The 22,290-nt window shown below is 38.0% G+C and overlaps 1 protein-coding gene across 2 annotated transcripts in view; it reads left to right on the top strand.

Annotated features, from left to right (window-relative positions):
• Positions 1-9,113, top strand: part of SYNPO2 (synaptopodin 2) — a 172,679-nt gene extending 163,566 nt beyond the window's left edge. The window contains exon 5 of one of the 2 annotated variants that reach the window (XM_043569560.1): positions 5,514-9,113. In XM_043569560.1, the coding sequence (XP_043425495.1) occupies positions 5,514-6,050 (537 nt within the window). In that variant the 3' untranslated portion in view covers positions 6,051-9,113. The remainder of the gene's footprint in view (positions 1-5,513) is intronic. The other variant, XM_043569561.1, reaches the window with a different exon arrangement.
• Positions 9,114-22,290: the final 13,177 nt, after the last annotated feature.

The raw sequence follows: 22,290 nt of genomic DNA, 5'->3' as shown, positions 1-22,290 counted from the left end.
ATAAGGAAGCTAACTAAACTGCTTCATTAACTGCTTTATGTGGATAAATCAACATTTAATTGACATGAGAAGTTGGTTATGTTACACTAAGAACAGCCCTCAGCAACTCTGAGCTTTGTAGGTGACTTGAGTGTAGAGCCCCTTGTGTGTCTCACTTTCACATAAAGGGAATGTGTCTAAGTGTGATGTATTCCCTGTACCCTGGCACTTGCTTGTTCTTGTGACAAATGGAAGATGGCAGCATTAATTCATCCAAACCCAATCACAATTTAAATAATTCTTTCCAAAATTTCTAAGATTTCATTTCATTTAGCTTGCTTGGATTTGCATTTTTATAAAAAAAGAAGTTTTCTCAAAACAATTTCATTGCAAGTATAGTCTAACATTTGATTAAGATCTCTGGAATGAAACTATGTGTGTCCAACTTCCCCACTCCAACATGTACTAGCTTTCTACCCTTGGGGAAGTTACTTACCTTCTTTAAGTCTCACTGTCCTTGTCCTTGTCCCTGAAACTAGGGATAATAATAGCTCCTACTTCATGGGGTTGTTTTGAGGCTTATATGAAATACTCTATGTAAGTCAGTTAGTAGCCACCTATTGACACAGAGTGTGAGCTGTTAATATTGGCTACTATTAAAGGCAGAGGTAGGAAAATGCCTCCTTTGTGTTTAGCCTTTGGTGGGAATATATAACACCAGGTGATTCTTGAATTCAGTGGGTATCTGCAGTTTTTGCTGCATGCATTATATTGGGCTGGTTAAAGATTAGCATGTTCTTTCATGTGTTGAACACTTAAAGGACATACTACTCTAAATAAACACAGTTTGAATGTTCTACATGCAATGTCCACGGTGCCATCTGCCAGATGACAGGGCCCCTCAGTCAGTTTGAATGATGTCTTCATTGGTTTGCCTTTGGTGTTTGTGTTTATGTATCTAAATCTACTTAAGAAGATAAAGATATTATATCTGAATTCACCTTACCTAACAGGAGGAAGAAGGATGCAAAACACTTGAGAGAATGACCACCATAGATGTTATTTCTCCTTAGTTTAAAAATGAGAGACGGCTACGGGATAGTGAAGGGGTCCAAAGAGGGTGGAAGCAACTGGAAATATGTGAAGAAAAGACTGTATAGGAGTAGAAGCAGATGTATTTTATGCTTTTAAGATCACTGGGGTAAAGTTATGGGAGGCAAAATTTGGTTCACTATAAGGAGGAAGTTCTCAACAGTTAAAGCCTAAGGATTGACCAAGATGCCATGAAAACAAGTGAGTCCCCTGCTCCAGAGCAAGGTCTGAGTGAGGTATAAGGTTTCAACTCATAAGACTATTTGAATTTCTTGGAATTAATTAGAAAAATTTTTTCATTCTATTTTTAGCCTAAATTTCATTTTTAAAAGAAAATGAGAGAAGGACTTTTGTGGTCTATTGAAAATGATAATGTGATATAATAGGATATTAAAGCAAAAGTTCCCCCAAGGCCCTCATATACAGAGATGCTGCACTCTAAAGTCTGATTTGAGACTAAACTATAAACTCTAGAAAGAACACAACAGGAAGCCACTCCCACAGTTCTGGAACCACCCAGTCAGGTCTAGGTTATTATAAGGGATCAGAGTATGGCAAGGAGAGAAGATTTCATGAGGAAGAATTCTGGCTGCCATAAACCACAAGGTGTATGTTTGGAGTAGGTGGAGGTGAAGGGGTCTCCACCCCTTTGAGAGAAGAATTTCATAGTGGTTCTTACAGAGGTTGAGATGAGATACCTGCATGAGGACAGACAGGAGGACAGAGTGGATTGGGGTCTGACACCCTCCCAAGAAATCTGGAAGGTGAGGGATGAACTGAAAATTTGTTTTGGCAAAGAACCAGGAAATCTGCTGCTATACCTCCAAAGGCAAATGATGTGTGCTCCCCCATGGACCACAGCAGGCCAGGAGTGAAGGAAAGCTGGATAGGGTTGTCTTGGGCCCTCTTCAAATGGACCCTTGTAGCGTCAGCTTCCTAGGGGATGCAGAATGAGTCACAAGTTATCAGCTAACATAGGGATGAGTTGGCATGAATTGAGGACTACAAGCAAAATGTCCCCACTGATAGGAATCTTCAAAGATCCCATGAAAGTTTCCTCATCTGGACCTACCTGGCTCTGAGAGTGGAAAGCCAGGTCATGATGTTATCAAATCAAGCAAAATTTCTCTTCTGCTCTTTTTCTCTTTTCCATCCTTGTACTCTAAGCCCAGGGAGCAAGAAGTCCCAGTTAGTAAGCTGGGGGAGGAGAGGGAAAAAAGCATGGAGAAGCCAACCACAAAGCCTTCCCTGAAGGAAAGAGGTCTTCCTGAAACAGGAAGAGATTTAACTCGAAATTGAGATTGGAGTTTGTTACTGCAAGGGATGGAATATTCTATTTTGAAATAAACTAGTTTGGGTAACCTAACGCGACCACAGGACTATTCCTAAAAGAAAGCAGAACGCCACAGTGCCTGCTAAATTTTCACCTAGTGACAGTGGAAAAACGTCTTTAATTTAAAAAAAAAGGGGGGGGGTGGCAGGAGACAAAAACAAAGAAGCCGTTTGGTGATACAGCAGACATAATGCTCATGGAACATATTAGGTACTGTTAAGTGCTTGCATATCAAAAATTTTAAGTTCTTCAGATAATAATACAACCCATGGTGGAAACAACAACCAAGGATCTAACCCATGTTATGCTAGGATTCTACCATCAGACATTCAAACTCCAGAATAGAAGAAACACCTCTGTTATTTTCAGGTCCCTTTGGTCATTTCTGGCTCAGGGTATATCATATGGCTTCCTTTAGCCAGGCAAGCAGAGAACAGCATGAGCCTTGGGACAAAGAGCAGGAGGAGGAACAAGATGTGAAAATTGCTTTGGGGAAATATGTTAAAATTAGGGGTTTGCATGCAGGCAGGGACTAGAGGACTGCAATATTTTAGGCACAAAGAGAAACAACAATGTACCTAAAGAACTATTTATGCCACCTCTGTGTCTCCGTGACAATTTGTGAGTTATGTGCTATTGTTGGCTTAAAGGACTATGAAGTCATGTTTGTAGTCTGAGGAATATGTAGAAAAGCAGTAGTCATTTTTCTCATTGAGGTAATTGTACTCTTCCTTCAGGACCTTCACTATATTTGGCATATGTGTCTTCTACAGGAGATTTTTTTTTTTTAATTTCAATACCACTTAAAATTTTTCCTCAGAAAGCCTTGACTTAACTCTTTCAGTATCATACCTCAGAGTTCTACTTTTTGCTCACATGTTCAACTGATGAACATTTATGCCTTAGCTGAAAAACAAAATCTCTGATCTCTTTGTTATTAGAATATCATTCAACAATGTTTTTGAACTGATTTCTGTTAAGTTTCCATTCTTCTGAAGATCTTCAAGGTAAGAAGGTGAGAGAAAAAATGGACAATAAAATTTTCACTTTCATCCAGTGTTTTGGATGTCCTATCACTGAAATGTATGTGTCCATTTGTACATAATTATTTCACATATATTGATAATTATTTCCTTTTGTACTCATTAGCCAGTGATGTTAGTCACCTATATGTATATTCAGGATCACCTCCTATATTTCTATAGAGTCTTAGATCCTTTTATTAACATCCTTTCAAGTCTCTGTTGTTTTAAAGACTTGACTAAAACAGGTCCATGAGGTGTTATATCTGATCAAAGATCACAAAAAGCAGGTATCACTGAAATTTGAAAACTTCACAGACTCTATAGACCAATGTGTTCTCTTTCTTCTATTAGTAAGGACAAAAGGGAGACATAGACATATACCATGAGAGACCAGAGCTAAATATTTCTCTATCATATTGAATGGTAATACTTCTCACAGTTTAGAAAATTCCCTATTGATCCTGTCAAGATAGGTAAAGAGTCTCTTCTCTAAAGTGACCTTCCATTATTGACTACCTTGCCACGGCAAAGCTAAAAACAGTACTTTGTTGTATGTTTCCTGAGGGCAAGGACTCCATTTAAATCATCTTGGTATTTCCAGACTCATAGATGAATGTGCCTGGAAAATATTAGGTGTTCAACAAAATTTTTGTTAAATGAATGAAACCAATGCATAAATAATGTGAAATGAAAATCAATTCCAGGATGGTGACTAAAAAATGGCTTTGTTCCCCCTCCCTGATTATATACTCCAGAGAACTATTATTAGATCTAGATTAGGATAAAGAGATTAATGAAAACAAGTTTTTGTTAGGATTCAACCATTATTACTGAAATTTTAATGGTAAAAAAGAGAGAGGCCAGATTCATTATATTAACCTCCTTATTCTTGATATGCAAGCCAAGAATGAACCATCTACCTTCTTTGTGTGTCTAATGGGAAAAAAAAAGCAAACCATTTGAATCTAAGACAGTTTGTCAAATCCAGATGTTGGTGTTCACTTAAAATTTAAGAACTGGTTAAGAAAGAAAAGCTGTTGAAACCATTTATGAAATCTGGATGCATTTTTAAGCGTGGCAATGCTTTTTGTTCCAGAAACACACAATGTTATATAATACTTTCAACGTTGACTCATTTCCCCTAGGTGTACATTTGCCACTTTTTGCCAGAAGTTTGTCTAAGAGGTTTCATGCAGAAGGAAATGTGTGACGAAGTCAAGTAGATAACTAGTCTTCAGGGTTCCTAGAAATACAGAAGAGGCAAAAGAAGAGAGAATACAAGAGTTTCCTATAAATTATATTTCTTAATACTGACAAACCAAATATTTAACATACACAAGGGGATGTTGCAGGGACACAAACTCTCAAAGAAATAAGGAATATAATATGCATAAAAGGAAGCAAAATGCAAAGAAATAAGTGGCAAGAAGTTTCTTTGAGATATGGGCAATCTCCCATGCATAGGTAATAAAGATACACATAATGATCAGCACTGTATAAATAGATTTTGAAAAGAAAAAGACCATCCACTCCATTAGATCAGCAATGTTAAATACAACTAAGTAGCTCTTGGGATTTTGTTTTTGTTTTTGTTTTTCCTGTATTTGGTGGACCAAAGTAAGATAACAGATTGAAAGTCACTTGGGAAAAGTAAAATGCCCAGTAGTTCATGGCCTGTTTCTAGGGTAGTCAATATGTTTTGTTTATTTTGTACCAGGAAAACAGGACCTGAATAAGGGTGGGCTGTGTGTGTTGATATGGATATGTGGAGGGCAGATAAGTAAGGGTGGCTCCCAGTAATAACAGAGTCCATGTGGTGGTGGTTGTGCCTAAGAGAGATGGTAGTGATTGGAGCTATGAGTTTAGAGATGGAGAGCAACAATGAAGTCCTAAGTGAAGACCAAGTCCCAGACCAGAGATAATAATACACCAGGCAGAAGCAGCCTGTCTTGGCTTTAGGACTAAGCATTTTGGAGATTTGATTTTTACAGTGCTCAATGATGTTGCCAAGATTACTTTGGAATAATAGTCAATCAGTACAAACAAAAATCAATGAGATATACTAACATTTTCATTGTTTCTAGGAGATTGGACGCTCCCTTTCTCTTCCTGGAAGACCAGTCCCACCCACCATCTCCACAACATCTCCTTGGATATACCAGCCTGCTTATAGCTACTCTAGCAAACCAACTGATGGGCTAGAGAAAGCAAACAAGAGACTAACTCCTTGGGAAGCAGCAGCAAAGTCTCCTCTTGGTCTAGTGGATGATGCCTTTAAGCCCAGAAACATCCAAGAATCCATTGTGGCAAATGTGGTCTCAGCAGCTCGGAGGAAGGTGCTTCCAGGGCCCTCAGATGATTGGAATAAGAGACTGTCCTGTGTTCCTCAAGCCCAGAAGGCCAGTATGGGCTCATTTGCAAGGCAAGAGTATAATGTTGCATCCTTACCTGATAATAATATGCCCACCAACTCCCAATATGGTTCACAGGTCTCATATGCATATTATAGGCAGCCTTCCAGAAATGATTCTGAAATAATGTCCATGGAAACTAGGTCAGATTACTGTCTTTCAATAGCTGATTACAACTACAACCCACACCCAAGGGGATGGAGACGCTAAACATGAAGCTTAGAAGAACTATCATGTGTCATCTGTAATAGTAGTTTTTAAATGTTCCTTTGTAGGACTTTTCACTTTTCCAGTAGATTTAGATGCACTTTTGGTCTTGGCTTGTTCTCAGAAGTCATTTTTTTGAGTTTGTGTGTGTGTGTGTGTGTGTGTGTGTGTATGCACATGTGAGTGATCTCTTCCTTGCACATGTGAGTCTGCTCATGATAGAGAATTTCTTAGAGGAAAAAGTTAATTTTCTGCCTTGATGTGCTGGCATGTATATCTAATTCATAATCTTTATTCCATTTATTCCATTAATATGGGGTAGTCTAAGCAACTAAACACTGCTCAATGAAAGTGAAATTGTGTATATTCCCCTATGTGTCTTAGACCAGGAAGGAATTAATGAAATATGATGTACTAATTGTCATTAGCAGTAATAGCAAGGAATATAATGTTGGAGAAGTTTTCAATGAGAGCATGCCATTGAATGATAATTATTTTTAAAAAGGATTTCCTTGATGTTATTTTCAGAAGTTCTCTGAAACATTTTCAAAAATCCAATGAAACTGGATTTTTTTTAGATTTGAAATATGGGTGTTCTCAGAAAGAAAGAAATATTTAAGAGTAAGATAACTATACAACTCAGAAGGACTTTTGAGGCAAATTGTGTAATGTATGGGGAATAGAAAGACTTGAGTAGAGAATTTATTTTTAATCTATTTAAAGCCAGCAGCCCAAGACCAGAATAGACTCTGGGTTCAGGTATCCTCATTTGTCAGATGGAAGATCAGATTATTTAATCTCTTATATCTTTCACAGACCTGATATTCTGGGATTCTCTCATTGGTAGAATGGCCTTTGGTGCATTATTCAGTTTTGATGTTCATTATATAAATATAGGATTAATTTAGGAGTGGGTTAGCTCATCAGTGTCACTACATGTATAATTAAAGGTCCAAAAGGAATTGTTGGGAGACTGGTTTTGTGCTACGTGTTACATGGAGTGAGGGTTGATGTGAAGAAAAAAACTATTAATGGATTTAAGGAAGTGGTAGATGGATGCGTCTGTTATTATGCAACTGTAGGTCATGACCATTTATTTAGTTAAAGAAAACATGCCGCAGGAGCCTATGCAACAAGTAGTGTTTCTTTAGAAGGCCATCATTAGGATGTTCAAAGGAAGCTGAACAGCTGCTTGGTCAATTTCATGACCCATGCCTTGTTAGCACGACCATGAGACAATCAAACACCTGCTCCTTACTGCCAGACCCACAAAGTATTCGGTACAAGGAAATTCAAAGCATTTGACATCATAAACAAGAATCGAGAGGATTTTAAAATAAAAAAAACATTTTGAGTATTCAAAACTTTGTTAGATTTTTAAATGTGATTATTTTGCTTTGTTTGACCTTTTAGCTCTTGAACTTATCATTATAATGGTGTCTTTCACAGAATAAAACTTAAAAAACAAAAAAATTTCCAGTCTATTAAGTGATTCCTTATCTTGGAAATAGAAGATTAAAAGTTTGAAGAAATTATAAGTTCTTTTATTGATGGATCCAACCAGGTACTAATTTGTTTAGTTAAAAAGAAAAGATAAATACTTTCTAACATTATAGTGCTAAATTTTCTTAAATTTATATACTGTTAATTCTCTCAAACTATAAAATATAATTATAGACTCCTAAGACTTTCTATGGCATCCTACAAAATAATGCCTGGTATATTAGTCAACAAATTCTCAGGAATCCCCCACGTTAAAGTCTTATTTGCTTCAAACTTAATTATTTTGGCTGAATCATTCTAGATGTCACTGTCTTACTCTAAGGGTCATTTAGCAGAAAACACTGCCTGACAGGATCAGATCCTATATTGTTGCTTTCTTTTATAAATGCTAGAAGTGATTTCCATTACTCCTAAGATTTAATATACTCCAACTCCAGAAACTAATATACATTATATTATTCACTAAAACTTCCACTGGACTCAAAACAAAAAACAGATATTTTAAACTTAAATATTATTATAATAAAACAGCCATTTCCCTTTTTTCATGTGCTAGATCAAAATTATCATTTGTTTGAAGCTATCTGAATTTATTGTAGACATCAAGAGAAAAGCAATACATGGCAGGAAAGTTGTACAGTCTTCGCTCACAAAGAAATGAACATCTCCTATTTTTATTAGAAATTGATGTTTCAAGAAGTCACACTTTGCAGATAGAATTCTGCAAAGCAAAAGTGCCAATGTCAAATCATCACAAAATGTATTGTGGGTATTTATCTCCAGGTTACTTAAAAAGAAGTAGTTAGATGTGTGATTCAAGCTGATGTGTGAGACGGGAGACCTGCCACGCTGAGATCTGATTCCTATGAGTAAGAAAACCTTGAATCTATATGATAAAAACAGAATTTTTAGAAGAGCTCTTGCTTATAAATATATACCACATTTGTTAAGATAGTTTTCTACTACTAGCAATCACATAGGTAGACAGAGTTCCTGTTTTACCATGGATTAAAAAGCATGCCCTAAAATACTACAGTATGTCAGTCATAGGGACACTAATTTGTCACCTTTTCTCCATCTTGAGTTTAATACCACATCACTGCATGTGTGTGAAGTGTCTGCTACTAAAATGATTTAGATTTTGTCTAGTATCTTGAATTTTAAAAACGCATGGATTCTAGTCCACTTATTTCTGAATATATCTCTTTTATGTTCTGGCACCATCACTCACATTGGAAGAGGCCACCCTGTTAGGGCTCAAGCATATATATGTACTAATGAATTGAAACTTTGGATAAAATATTGTATCAAATAGGCTTAGCTATTATAATTAGAGAGGAACTGTAGAAATATTCATTTTTTAAGAGAAAGTAGATTTTCACATTTGATTTCTATTCAAAGTAGAAGTATCTACACTGTCCACACTTTTCTATTAAAAATGACTAGGTTCTTCTACTAATTAGATTGATATTTCCAACTGTGTTTATCCCAAAAGACTGTATTTGAAAGCTACATACTGAAAATCAAAATTGTATTAATAATAAAAAATAACTTGAAAATCAACTTAAAGAGTGTTTTCATTTTTCCTTATAAAATATTATTTGAATTAGTTTTCACCCCAAAGAAATTGGATTTGATATACTCTAAATCCAAACGTTGACATATATTATTATATACATTATATTATTAATTACATTATTATAATTATATTACGTACATTACATTACTAATCTTATCTACTACGTATTTTTAAATTTTAATTTCCATAATATAAGCTTCCAGACACATCAAAAGAATTTCATGCCAATTGGCAACATTTTAACTGTTACTTAGAAACTTTAGAAAAAAGCTTCCCTAAAGATATGATCAACTTGACACGTAAACTAAGAAGTTTGGGATCCAAACATAAATTAATATTATTCTTTACTAATTCTTTCCGCATATTGCATTAAAAATTAGTCATAAGCACAAGCACAGCCAATGTAATATGACCTGATAACATGTTGGTTGTATTTGTAAAGTTGCTCTGGACTCACTCAGACAATCTATCATGTTTGTCATTCCAAAAATGGCTCTTCCTATATAATATTAAAACTAATCAGCTGCTGGGGCACCTGGGTGGCGCAGTCGGTTAGGCGTCCGACTTCAGCCAGGTCACGATCTCGGGGTCCATGAGTTCGAGCCCCGCATCGGGCTCTGGGCTGATGGCTCAGAGCCTGGAGCCTGTTTCCGATTCTGTGTCTCCCTCTCTCTCTGCCCCTCCCCCGTTCATGCTCTGTCTCTCTCTGTCCCAAAAATAAATAAACGTTGAAAAAAAAAAAAAGCTAATCAGCTGGAATGTGAGCTCTCTGGTCAATTGGTATCATACAGCACAGCTTTTTCATACTTTATTTCTTTCATTTCTTTTTTTTTTTCTGGTAAATTCTGAATAGAATGGCTGTTTTTGACATTCTGATTATATATGTGTGTGTGTGTGTGTGTGTGTGTGTATTTAAAGGGCCAGCACAGGTAACATACTTCAAAAATGAGGACTGTTTTAAAGATTAAAATGACCTAAGAGTAGTAACACTATATTGTCTTAAGATACTAATGCCATAGAAAACTCCCCTTTTTTCTGAGGAATTCCTAGTGCTTTGTAGACTATACATTTCACAACATACTTAGAAGTAGGTAATGTTATTTCCACATAGAGCCAATAGACAGCCTGAGGCAAGGAGAAAGAGAAGAACACAAGAGAGCTGCTTCAAAACTAGTCAGTTTCCCCACTCTCTTACTACCAAAACTGTTTAGTACAAACCACTCCCCTTTCCTCAGTGGTTCTGGAAAACAAGATTTGTGACTTCTGAAATTTAATCGGGCAGTATTTTGCACGAAGGGGCGTTTCATTATTTACAGCCTTATAAAATGTGACAGTTTATATTTCTGGAAAGGATCTGGCAATCTCTCTACAAAAATCAAGTAATTACATAAAAGGCACTTAAAGAGGAAATGCCTCCAAAGAATCTCGCTGTGGTATTTTTCTTATTTCTAAAGTTATAGTGAAGATTTGCTATATGGTGACTTATTTTTCTTTGGCTTTTCTGTCACCAGTCTTCATGAACTTTCCTCCACTCCCATCTCTCCCCAAGAGGAAAAAGCTTCATTTACCTCTTCAAGGATTTCAGTTTATGTTTCTTACTTGAGAGTTTGAAGAAGCTTTATAAAGCATGACAGCATTACCATGATGATTTGAATATGTGTGAGGTTTGCCCTAAATTACCATATAAATTATAATGGGGTATGTTGTAAGGACCAAGGGCAGGCCATCCCCATGATGGGTCACTTTGGCATGAAGATTATTTTGAGTTAAAAGCCATAAAACCCCAGCAGATTCAGGAAAAGCTCTTTACCTCCCCTTCAACTGCCTAAAAAGAATTTAGACAGAGGACCAGCTCCAGGAAGAGATTGATCACCACAGATAACTACATTATAATATGAACTAGAGGTGGTAAACAAGAAGGAATTTAATAAAATCTGTTAAAACTCTTCTCTATGTCCTAAGTATGTGTTAATACTTATTGACTAAATATTTACTCTTTTTCATCTTCCTGTGAATTTCATTCCTTCCTTTCAAAGTCCCAACCCCCGAACCCCTTCTCTTAAGGTCAGAATAACAGAATACTTCATTTTACCTGTCTTTGGAATTTCATGCCTATGTGGCATGAATCATTTTGATTCTTAGTGCAACTAGAAGGACTTGGAAAGGCAGAGAAAATGTCTTCCTCTCCAACAATGTAGACAGAGGCAAAATCTTATTTAAGCCCAAATCGCCCTTGAAGAACCCTATCTACATTACTATGAACTTTCAGAGGTAGAGATAGGATTCTCTCTAGCCTTTTCTTCAGCACCATCTTTTCTAGAAAAAATATTTATTTAGACAAGTGAGCTATAGGTGAATTCCGCAGGGGTATTTCTTCACCACAGCATGTATTGGAAGGTAAAAATCCATCCTAAACTAGGGAAGGTACACTGCAGTGCCCCTACTCCCTCTTCCATGGAGCAACCGTTTTCAAAGCAGTATAGAAAACCAAAACGGAAGTTAGCAGAAGCTTTGCAGCTCCTGAGGCTAATCTTTGACTATCAGGACTAACTTCATTTCAAGAGATTGACGTGGTAGTTGTTCCTGTTGATCTACATGTTATTCATATCCCAGATTTCTGTCAGACTAGTACATAACACGGAGAAGAATAATATTTTTAAAATAAATAGAGGGGAGAGGATTGCATATTCTCCTACAACTTGGTATTATTTGGGCCTTTATGCCACTTAAATGTCTCTTTGTCCTTGATTTCGGATGATCTCTCTCCGATTTCCATCTACAGTGACTACAGCTCTATTATTAACAATACAAAATGCCTGTAATTTCTTGAAGTTGATAACTACTAGAGGGCTGATAAGAGGAAAAAGAACCCTGGTTTTGTGATAGAACAGCCAAACTTCAATGCTCAGCTAAGCCGAGCCCCATGTCCAGCATGAACTTGAAAATAACCAAATAAGATGGCAGAGATTTCATGTCCTGTACTGTTCTCCAGTGGTGGTGTCTGAAAATCATTTCTAATGGAGACTCAACTGGTTCTTCCACAATATGTTTGCATAAGCAAAGTATCTGGGTTTCTCATCTTGCATAAAAAAGAAGACATTAAGAAAGAAATAAAAATTTACTGTCTAAGGTCTAAAATGTTATCATGTAAAAAATGTCCAGAGGTATGAACAAATTCTATATATATTTTGCCTGAGGAAGTTTCAAAAGAATTTGTAACGTTTTTATTTCACTGTTACCCTGCTATAAAAGTATTCTTAAAACAAAGCACATTAAAATTGGTCCATTCCAAGATTTAAAAAAAAAAAAAAAGAAGGGATATATATGTGGGGTGGGAATTTTAGCCCTAAGTATGAAACAAATATTTTTACTACCATGAAGACATTGATATTTATGGCACAAATATTTCCATAAAACATGTGCATTGCATCCACCTTCAGAAATCTCCCTTTAGGCATTAAATTCCCCTTTTCCCTCAGTTATTGTTATTTGAAGTAATCAGTGATAAAATTGGAGCTTTCATGAAGACATCAGAATTAAAATCAACAGGCAATGCTTGTTCTGATTTTTAATTTCTCTGACAAAGGGAAACATTAAATTTTATCAGTGTGAGCAGCCAGTAAGTTTAATAACATTGAATGGCATTTGTGTTCCTGTCTTGGCACAATGAATATACCTAGAATTGGATTTAAAGTGATAGCAATCTCAAAACCCCTCCCCAAGTGGAAAGCTAATATAAATAGGCTCACCGCAATCTAAGGCTTTTAGACTCTTTGCAGTTTAAGAATAAAGGCCTAGAAAGGAGACTGGTATATCCCAATCGGTGGACACTTAGTAATTTTTTTGAGAAAGTACTACTTTTGACAGAGGCACATAAAGCCCTTCTATTGGCAGCTCCAGAAACTGCTGTCAAGGGGACATGGATTCATTCATCAATCAATCGCAATCCTTTATTATTTATCTTTATTTTTTATCATTGTTCCCTACCCAATGTTTGATGTGGGAGATATTAGTGAATAAAATGTTTCCAGGGAACTGATAGTTCTAAAGGAGGGTCCAGTGTAAGGAGATCAGAACACTGATAGGATTATACAGAGTATCATGAGAATAGCAAAAATAATCCAACCTTACCTGTGGGAGGATCCTCACAGAAAGCTTTCTGGAAGAATTTATGGCACAGTTATATCTTAAGGCTGAGTGGAAGTAACTGCTAGAGGTGAGTACAGCCAAGAGCAAGATTGTACTCCAGACAGAGGGGGTATACTCCAGGCAGTTCTGTGTTATCCCCAGATGCTAAGGTGAGAATCAGAAAGCAGTGGGTTTTATCCTACAGGGAAGGTTCAAATTTTTTTTTTTTTTAAAGGCCAGTTAGTAGCTACTTTAGGTTAGAGAACCATATGTTTTCAACTCAACTCTGCAAAAGCAGCCTGGCCAATATGAAATAAGTGAGCATACCTTAATAAAATGTTAATTATGCGCATTGGAATTGGAATTTCATATAATTTTCACAAGTCGTGAAATATTCTTAAAAATTTTTTCAAGTAGTTAAAAATGGAAAAACTATTTGTAATTCACTGTCTGTACAAAAATAGGTGTTAGGCCAAATTTAGCCCTTTGGCCTCAGTTTGCTGATTCCTGCTCTAGGGCAACAATGGGGCACTACTAAAGGACTTTAAACAAGGAGTTGGCATGACCTAGACTTCTTGGTAGGAAGTTTATTCTGGCAGCACTGAGGAAGATAGATTTGAGAGGGCAGGACAAGAGGAAAGTAGGACACAGAGCTGTCTGGTCTTCCCATGTGAAAAGGCAGGCACGGTCCGCCTGCTAGAACACTGTATAATAAATCGTCAACCCTAGTTTACCCCAAAGTGTCCCTTCCCTCCCCCATTACCACCTGCCCCTCTCTCTGTCACCATGCCTCCTCCTCCCACCCCCATCCCAAGCACACACCGTGGCTACCAGCTGGCCTCCTTCAAATTCTGCTAACAGAGCAGAGAATGGGGAACTTCGTCAAAAGAGTGACTCCCAGAAGCCCACTTCCCTAATTTCTGGGAAGGTGGTGATGGCTGAGTGCTAGGAAGACCCAACCTTCCTGCAAGCGATCAATATGTGCCACTGATGCAGTCGCAATCTTTGCCAACAGTTATTTTCTTGTTGATAGGAATAATAGTCTTTTTTATTTAATTTGCATTTGACAGATGAAGTGATGCCATCTCAGAAAACTGAAATGATTAGCTTCTTTTCCTGTAGCATAATTGAAAACTTTGTGCTTTGCTAAATAATCTATATTTCAAAGTATTTAAAATTAAACATGTGACAAAAATGTTTTGGAACGAAAAATTCTTTTCAAGAGATTAAGAACTAAAATCGGAATATCTTAGGGAGGTTTTCAAAATTCACTGTTCAGTGAAAAGGACCTCCAAAACAACCTCCAAAGTTGAAAGAGCCATAGGACTGAAGAAAAAGGCCAACAAATCCAGCTTGACAAGAAACGGTTTAGGAAGGAGACTTATGGACAGAGGTCTGTCTTATGTCGCTGCAAGACTAGTAGATGTCCTTAATCCCAGTAGATCTCAACAACCTCACCTCCCACAGGACCTGCTTTTATACCCCTAAAGGCTGGGGAGTATGTGCTGGTAGACCCCCTGGAAGAAGATGTTCGAGAATAGTTGCTTGTCATGGTCACATCTCCAGAGCACACCAAGGACATTATGCTCCAAGGATGTACTTAAGGGTATGATTAAACAAAAAGAATATGTGTGTGTTGGGTGGGGGGAGAGGAGAGGACTGTGCTCAAGAAGGCTTCATGTCATCAAGTACTCATCATGGCAGATTTGTCCAATATGGCATCAGTCTGGTTCACACACTCACAGATTATTAAAATTGGAAGGGGACCTAGTGACTGTGTAATGAAATACAGGAAGTATTTAAAAAGCCAAAATAGTGTCAGTTTTTTTTTTCCTTCAAAGATGTGTTCTTTCTTCAAAGAACAGATTACAGAGCTTTTTAAACTAGATTTATGATGGCAGTATTATCCTACCATTGGTACAATGCCATTTCCAAACATTAATGTTGCTGTATTATCAATTTCACTTTAAGATCTGAAGACACTTGATGTTTATGGACCAATGTTATGTTGTTCCAGACATGGCCCATGTCAACATCCCCTTTTCCTTCCTGTCTTACAGACAGAGGTGATGTCATTGGCAATTAACGGGATAGTTTTATGTGGCACTATATCATTATCTCCATTCTGAAATCCTTCCAAAAGGAAGAAACATAAAGCAAAGAAGAACATAGTAATGGAAGATGTATAATAACATGTACTTCTAAAAGAGCTAAGCAGAAAAAGCCAGAGTTGACTACAATAGCAACTCATTCTAACTAAAGCAGCTATGTAATCTGGAAATTGCCAGCCTATCATATCCACACAAATAGTTCAAGCGCAAGAATGATGTAAAACCTTCCAACAGGATGATATGTGAAAAATTACGACAAACAAATTTGTAAGAATTTAATTATTGTTGATTTTCAAAAACAGAAAAAATATCAGAAAGAGTATCATAAAAACCAGACCATTCTGCCACATAATCTCATCTATTCTGACTTCATCATATATGTCACTCCAAATGAAACTTCCTGAATATAGCAAGGTGGAGATTTGCATGGGAGACTTAGTTTTGCTAATCCACTTTATAGAAATTATTACAAATCTTAGTTAAATAATTAAGGAAAAACTTAAGTAGAGATTTATTTCATATAATTTACCTGAACTGTTATTCTCATTTACTGCATTTATCCAATCACTCATCAGGAATGTACTATGTACTTCTTAGGTGTTAAGCATTCTGTAGTAGTAAGAATGATGATGATGATGATGATGACAAGGGTGATGGTAATGACAGCAGTGACGGCCACTCTTTATAGGCACTCGCAATGTACCAAACCCTATACTAAATACTTCAACTCTATTGTTTCACTTAATCTTCCTAACTTTTTGCAGTTGGTGCTGTTATTGTCTATTTTACATTACCTATTTCACAGATGAAGAAACTGAGACATAGACACATCAATAACTGTCAGAGTCCCACCACTAGAAATTGGTGGATCTGGAATTTGAAATGAATTGTTCTACAGTCCATTCTATATATACTCATCTATATGCACATGATAAAAAAGATGTAGACGACATGGTGTCTCCATGTTTGGGCAACTGGATAGATAAATTTATAACAAAAGAAACATTCTAAGGCATATAAGGGATCATCATGCTGAAAGGGACCATAGAGATTATCTAGTCCAAACGCTCATTTTATAGAAAGGAACTTTTGTCCTAGCTAGGACAAAATGGCCAATGTCACCCAATGGAGTGTGGAAGTACTTTACTTCTTGTGTTACTCCCCAAGTCTAGGTCCTCATCACCTGTCACCTGAATGATTAAAATAGCATCAGTCCATGTCTCTCTCTGCCTCCAGTTCCATCTTTCTACTATCCTGATTATATTCCTAAAACTCATGTGTCTAATGTTGAAATAAAGTCTTCAAAGTGCTATTCTCTTCCTTCTTCTTGACGTCCCAGCTTTGCCTTATCAGGCATCAGTCTACCCTCCGAGCTCCACCTCCCACCACTATTCCAGTTGCTCAACAACCCATTTCCACAATCCTGCCGTTCTTGTTCCTTTCCTTATTTGTTCGAGCATACCCTTACCTTTGTCTAAATACCCTTCTTTCCTATCCTATAAACCTGTTCGTCCCTCAAGAAGCAGCTCAGATATCACTCAAATAAGCATTTCATTCTCCAAATTACCAGTCACTCCCTCCTCTGCCTCTCCATAATACTTCACTTACAGTCAATGTTAGAGACAATGACTTGCTCACCTTTTAGTCTAACACCTAGTACATTTAAAAATGAGGGACATTGACTGAGGAAAGGCAAGGATAAAAGCAGGAAGACCAACTAGCAAGCTCGTACAGAAGTCCAGGTAAACAGCGGTTAAAGTGGAGTCACTAGAGATGGAAGAAACACAGATAGATTTTAATTCTATTTGGGAGATAGGCTTACCAGGTGGAAATGTCTCGAATGTGGACAGTAAAAGAAAGGGAGGCATTACAGTTTATGTTTTAAATTTTATGGTTTGAACCATTGCACGATAGCATTATGTTTTACTGAGATGAAGAAAAGTAAAGTGAAGATTTTAGGAGGGAAAATGAAAAGTTCCATATTTAGACATATTGAATTGATAGTAAGTATGGACATTTGAAGCTTTACTGTGGAAAACTGTTCTTAAAGTAAAAGAACCACCAGATGACAATAATAATAGCCAAGAGTGATTGGGATTGCTTAACATGTGCCAGACTTTGTTTACATGTTAAGTTATACAATCTCCACAATCACTCTATAAGGAAGTTACTGCTGTGACTGCCGTTTTATAGATAAGGAAAGTAAGGTACAGAATGGTCAAGTTACCTCCCCAAGATCTCGCATTTGTAAGTGGCAGATTAGGATTCAAATCCAGGCAGTCTGATTCCAGAGTCTGGCCTTTTATTCTCTGCATCAAAAAAGCCCTAATGACCCAGTGCCAGGAAATCCTACTTATTTCTAAATAAAACCAACAGGAAGCAAACACAGCTCTCCACACATTACATGACAGGATTGATTGACAGAATTGATTGACAGGATTGGTTTATTTATTTATTTATTTATTTATACATTTTGGTATTTTGGTATTTTGTAGCATTTTTAAAAATTTATTTACTTTTCATTTACATCCAAGTTAGTTAGCATATAGTGCAATGTTTTCAGTAGATTCCAGTGATTCATCCCCTATGTATAACACTCAGTGCTCATCCCAACAAGTGTCTTCCTTAATGCTCCTTACCCATTTATCCCATCTCCCCACCACAGCCACTCCAGCAACCCTCAGTTTGTTCTCTGTATTTAAGTCTCTTATGTTTCGTCCCCCTCCCTGTTTTTATATTCTTTTTGCTTCCCTTCCCTTATGTTCATCTATTTTGTACCTTAAATTCCTCATTTGAGTGAAGTCGTATGATATTTGTCTTTCTCTGACTAATTTCACTTAGTATAATACCCTCCAGTTCCATCCACATAGTGGCAAATGACAAGACTTCATTCTTTTTGATTGCCGAGTAATACTCCATTGTATATATATATATATACCATATTTTCTTTATCCATTCATCCACTGATGGATATTTGGGCTCTTTCTTTACTTTGGCTATTGTCGATAATATTGCTGTATACATTGGGGTGCATGTGCCTCTCACTTGTCTCCCTTGGATATATACCTAGTAGTGCAATTGTTGGTACATGACAGGATTTATTAAATCTTTATTTTAAGAAATGACGGTTCTGTTGCTGAAGCACAAATAACTTTTCTTATCATGGATGGCATTATTGCTATCACATTGTGTAGTAGGACTAAGTAGCGAACAGCACTGACTTCTCCCAGGGAAATTAAGTGGCTCTCCGTCTAGCTTTCTTGCCTGGAGGCAATCACCTGCAGCACCCACTTCCATCCACAGTTATCACTTCAGAAACTATTTACTGGCCATCTGTAGTGAGTCAGACACTGGAGTTGGCATGGGACTACCTCTCTTCGGCTAGAGAGGGAGACAAAAATCAACCGATCAGTTAATGCACCAATTAAAATAAACTAAGATATGGGCTGAAGCACCCATTATATGAGTATAGACTTGAAAAGGGAAGCTTTTAACCAGGAAGCAGCTCAATATTTCTTAGCCAGAGAAGAGAAGAAGAAGCTGGTAGAATACTTTGGAAAAGGCACAGGAGCATTTGTGCCATTTGACACAGGTAGCAGTTTTCCAAAACTTCCAAGGGAGCAAATACAGAAATGGCCTTTGCCTGTTGTGAATGTCAGTGCTCCAACCCCGGGCTGCCTGCTTTTGTCTCTCTGAAGGTTCTCTCCCAGTAATCCAATTGACAACCACCTAAATCATTACCACTTATACAGTGGTGCAGCTAATCCATATCCAAACCTGACTTTAATGATCTCTTTGGCCCCATCCCTGAGTCTATTTACTCATTGGATTTCACCACTTGAGTGATTCCAGAACACGGTGATTTAACACTTGCAGAAGAGACTTCACTCCCTCCCCACTCAGAGTCTGCTCCCTCTCCTCACTCCCTGTTGCCACCACCCTCCCACCCATCCAACTGCTTAAAGCAGGACTGAAAGCATTGCCCTAGTTTTCTTCCTCACCCTAATCCTCATTCAACACATCTATCATCAAATTCTATTAACTTCCTCTTCATAGCCTCTCTTGTTACCTGCCCGATCCTGTGGCATCGCCACAGCATCTGATCAGGCCCTCATGACCTTTTACTTAGATGATTGCAGTAGGGTCCTAAGGTCTTGCTGCCTGCAGCCTCAATCGGTTCTTCATACAAGTGCCAGAATAATAGTACAAAAATGCACATTGTCGTCTTGCCTTTGAAGCCATCTGTGGCTCCTCTGGTTCACAGGCTCAAGTCCAGGTGCCTGTGAACCCCCTCTAGTATTTCCTATTTCCCTGCCTTTCAGCCTTACCTCTTGCTAACAGTCCCTCTTCTTGCACTTCATACTCCATCCATAGCAAACTACTTACAATTCCTTCAACTCCTTATGTGGTTTCAAACCTCCACGCTTGGAATCACACTGCTCTCCGCTTGAAATGCCTTTCAACACCATCCCCACACCTTTCCTCATCTTTCTAGTCTCAATTCACAGATCGACCTGTCTCTGAAGCTTTTTGTGATCACGATGGCTCTGCCTCAAATAGAACTGACCTTTTCCTTCTTTCTGTTCCCGCTGCTTTCAGAGCAGACCATTTCCACAGCACTTTTGTTAGGGTAATCCCATCACTCTGGCACAATGCCTGCCTATCTGATTGTTTCTTGAACACAAACACAATTCATGGACCAGTACCTATTACCCACCATGAGCAGTGCTGTGGCCAAATGTTGGAGACATGGAAAAGTCAAATAAAACAATCTTTGCCCTCATAACTTACTTATGGTCATAAAATATGGAACTGGAGAGTGTGATGCTAAGTGAAATAAGCCATACAGAGAAAGACAGATACCATATGGTTTCACTCTTATGTGGATCCTGAGAAACTTAACAGGAACCCATGGGAGAGGGGAAGGAAAAAAAAAAAAAAAGAGGTTAGAATGGGAGAGAGCCAAAGCATAAGAGACTGTTAAAAACTGAGAACAAACTGAGGGTTGATGGGGGGTGGGAGGGAGGAGAGGGTGGGTGATGGGTATTGAGGAGGGCACCTTTTGGGATGAGCACTGGGTGTTGTATGGAAACCAATTTGTCAATAAATTTCAGAAGAAAAAAAAAAAAAGAAAAAAAAGAAAAAATAAATAAAAATCTTCCAGTCCCAAAGCTCTCCCAGGATTTACACTGAAGCTAATATAGTTGTAGCTAGTTTAATGTAGTTTAAGGGACCTGATTTATAAAGCCTTCTTTTAAAGTCCTATGCTAATTTTTTTTTTTTTTTAATTTCAGGTCATTTTTTTTCTTAAAGGGGGTCCTAAAGTTGTTTGTATTTGAGTCTCCACCCAATCTGCAGCCATCCCTCGTTCCAGGACTTGGACCATTATCTGTAGTCAGGAATTTTTGTAAACAAAGCTTAAAGAAAAGTCAATAGTGATTTGGAGAGGGTTGGTGGGAGGTGCCACAGGCTTCCTCCTGGGCTGGCCCTGACCCAGTGTTGAGTGGGAGTGACTCAATGCCTCCCCCTCAGAGTCCCCTGGAGTAAAGCAGGAGGGTGGCCGGCCTCTGACAGAGTCTCCTACAGTTGCCCTCCTCTCCTACCACCCACAACCCCTAAGAGAGGAGTGAATTAGAAAACAAGGAAAGAAAAGAAAGATAACACACACTTCAAGAACAGCAGAATACCATGGTTCTGAGCTCCTAACAGAAAATGTATCACTCAGGTTTACTCCACGTTATCAGGTTTATAGGGATCCTGTGACGTGACTGCGGTTTCAGAGTAAAGTATGTTTGTTGTGGTTGGGAAGTGAGGGGAAGAGGGAAGTTAGAGGCAAGAGAAAAAGAGAGGAAGGACATGTGACAAAGGCAAGGAACATGACTAACGAGCTCCATTCTTGCTTGTGTCACTTGTGGCTTCCCTGAGCATGGAGAAAGGAATAATGGGCCGGGATCCGTCACACACATTCCTTCTCTGTACCCCACCCCTCCTTGAGCATTTCCTTCAGAAGCAAGTCAGGCCCTGGCACAACAGCTCCATGTGGCAATAGGGGGAAAGAGGAATATACAGACTGGTAGTTGGGTGTGACGGATCTGAGTGCAATTCCTGGTCTGGCTTGAGCAAGATTCAGATTTCCAGGCCCAAGCACAGAGAAGCACAGACAAACCATCGGGCCACCACTGCTTTCATTCTGTAATTCATAAAACACTTTAATGTTTTTAAATGACACATAACTTACTGGTATGCTGAAATTACACTTATTTTTTTTTTTTAGATTTCGTGGTTTTTACATTTTGGACATGCTGAATACAGCCTGACTTTCTCCCCTCCCTCTCTCCCTCCCTCCCTGATAATGTGTTTGTTTGGCCAATTCTAACACCACCCTGGCCCCTACTGATGGTGTGAACTTGGGAGAGTCCCTTACACTCTGGGTCTGGTTACTCATCTGTAAAGTTGGTATGTCATGTTCCTTTAATTCCTGAGTCTATTAGAGTTCTCTTTAATCTTTCAAAACAAAACAATTTAAAATACTTCTGCTCTGGCTTGTGTGTCCTAATGACTTCTACAGAGTACAGAATTTTAGCATGGATCAGAGAGGACATCCTGTGTATGCAATGATAGATCTGATTTTACTCATTCTACAAATATTTACTGAATACTTACCATTTAACAGCTGCTGAGTGTACAGTGATGAGCAAAGCAGATATAAGCCTTGTTTTGTCCAGTTTATTTCCAGCCTATTGAATACAGTCGTGGAGGCTGGGATCAGCCCAGGTGCCTGGTTTCCAGAAGCCGCCTCTTAATCACAATCTAGTATGGTGGTGAGGAACATGACTCTGTAGTCACATGACCTGGGTTCAAATCCCAGTTCTGTCACTTCCTTGCTTGGTAACCTTGAGCAAGTTTCTTAACGTCTCTGTCC

This window comes from Prionailurus bengalensis, chromosome B1, assembly GCF_016509475.1.
Source record: "Prionailurus bengalensis isolate Pbe53 chromosome B1, Fcat_Pben_1.1_paternal_pri, whole genome shotgun sequence".
In the NCBI taxonomy this organism is placed as follows: Eukaryota; Metazoa; Chordata; class Mammalia; order Carnivora; family Felidae; genus Prionailurus; species Prionailurus bengalensis.
The sequence above is the reverse complement of the archived record's forward strand: the minus strand, read 5'-3'. Positions and strand labels throughout refer to the sequence as shown.